Source organism: Lathyrus oleraceus, chromosome 6 (assembly GCF_024323335.1).
Source record: "Lathyrus oleraceus cultivar Zhongwan6 chromosome 6, CAAS_Psat_ZW6_1.0, whole genome shotgun sequence".
In the NCBI taxonomy this organism is placed as follows: Eukaryota; Viridiplantae; Streptophyta; class Magnoliopsida; order Fabales; family Fabaceae; genus Lathyrus; species Lathyrus oleraceus.
In genome coordinates this window covers 197,793,769-197,795,744 of record NC_066584.1, presented here as the reverse complement: position 1 = coordinate 197,795,744, position 1,976 = coordinate 197,793,769, and the positions used below count along the sequence as shown (strand labels likewise).

The 1,976-nt window shown below is 35.2% G+C and overlaps 1 protein-coding gene across 1 annotated transcript; it reads right to left on the bottom strand.

Moving 5' to 3' along the window:
* Window positions 1-810: 810 nt before the first annotated feature.
* LOC127097780 (protein GAMETE EXPRESSED 1) lies at window positions 811-1,976 on the bottom strand. The gene is made up of 3 exons (XM_051036266.1): window positions 1,873-1,976; window positions 1,636-1,783; window positions 811-1,493 (listed from the first exon to the last, which is right to left on the bottom strand). Exons 1-3 carry the CDS (start codon window positions 1,922-1,924, stop codon window positions 1,364-1,366), a joined length of 330 nt encoding a protein of 109 aa, XP_050892223.1. The 5' UTR covers window positions 1,925-1,976; the 3' UTR covers window positions 811-1,363.

Here is a 1,976-nt window from a genome sequence, read left to right as displayed (position 1 = left end):
CCAGAGTTGTTTAAAATGTATGGTACCAAGTTAAAATTCTACTCCGCATATCATCCCTAAATTGATGGTCAAATCGAGGTATTAAATCGGTGTTTGGAAACCTATCTGAGGTGTCTCACAAAGACTCAACCGAAGCAGTGGACAAAGTGGTTATGATGGGCAGAATATTGGTTCAACACCAACTATAATAGTTCCTTGAAATTGACTCCTTTCAAAGCTCTATATGGTCGAGACCCTCCCTATTTACTCAAGGGCTCTACCATTCCTTCAGCTGTGGAAGAAGTTCATGTGTTAACTCAAGAAAGGAATCAAATGTTACATGAGTTAAAGTCTAATATAGTGAAAGCCCAAGTTCAGATGAAAACATATGCAGATCAGTGCAAAAGACCAGTTACTATTTCTATCGGTGATTGGATTTATCTTAAGCTGTAAAGTCTCTTGCTAAGAAGAGGAATGAGAAACCAAGTCCTAGGTTCTATGGGCCTTATCAAATAATCAAACAGATAGGACCAGTGACATTCAAATTGAGAGCAAAATCCATCCAGTTTTCCACGTTTCCTTACTAAAGAAAACCCTGGCTCCAACAAGCAATCGACAACTTCTTCCGTCAATGCTTTCTGAGGATTTAGAACTCCGAGTATCACTTGCTATACTTGTTGCAGTAAGTGTTGTCCGAAATAATGCTAATGGCTCAACTGAAGTACTTATTCAATGGCAGGACCTACTAGGCTACATGGGAACCTGTGGAAGTCATCAAAGAGCAATTTCCTTCATTTCACCTTGAGGACAAGGTGTCTCTTCTAGGGGGAGTATTGTTAAACCTCTCATAAAGAATACTTATAAGAGGAAGGGGCACCAATAAAGCAAGATAAATGTTGTCCAATAAAGAACAGTTACATAACTTAGGCAATATAAGAAGGGAAACAGACCCCTATTTTGATCATGATGCAGTTGTGAGTGTTAGACACTTGGGAGGGAGAGAACCAAGCTCTCGAATCTTGGCATGTGTCCTAATATTTATTTTGTACTATCTTCATTATTCTGTTGAGAGCCGGTACCGGTTTCTATCAAAATGTTATCTACCTTTTTGGTATACCAATTTTCAACTACTGTCAAATTAATAGTTCACATCCATCAGGTAAATAAAGTGTTGTACATAGATGGATGTCTTCAAAGTTTTAATTGCTACAAAATAGCAGTGTGTTTATTTGTTGTTTTGGGAAGAATCAATGCAAACGATTGCGCAAGCGTAGATTGTAATTTTTTGTAGTTATAGAGGTAGAGATTGAATTCTCTGCAACTTCTTCTGGAATTATATAGTCAGGATCATCAACACAGTTCACATCATCAGGTAAATCAGTATCTATCCATTGAGACAATCATCCACATGATCATCCGTATCCAAGTCCCAAGAACACTCCTTTATTTTTTGCATGGTGCTAATCTTATTGACCAGTGTTAGTAATATTTGATGGTTCATTCTTTCATAGTCCCTGCACGATTATTAACACAATCAACTATATTATTTATGTTATTTTGATGAATAAAAGTTGAAGTAAGTTAGGTCTCATAATTATCTATATTAAAAATAAAATTTACAAATATATTGCAAGTTTTTATTGTATGTACACTTACTTGTATGTGCAAATTGCATATAAAAGTTGAGCTGAAGCAGATACCATGAAAAATAATCGGACTTTGTTTATTATCCATGTTTGTTGCTCCATATTGTCGTTACTTAAACGAATAATGAATACTTCCACAAAGAGAGCAGCACAAAGCTCTGCAAATAAACAATTCATAACATGTTATGCTTAGTCAATTAATTACTTAATGTTTAAAAATTAAATACACTTGTTGGTATATACTTACCAAGGTAAAGTAATGGCCTAACATTGTAAGTTTGCTTTGTGCTAGTCAACATATAGATGACAAAGATTGAAATTGCATAGATGAAGAAAGCTTTAATAACTCTT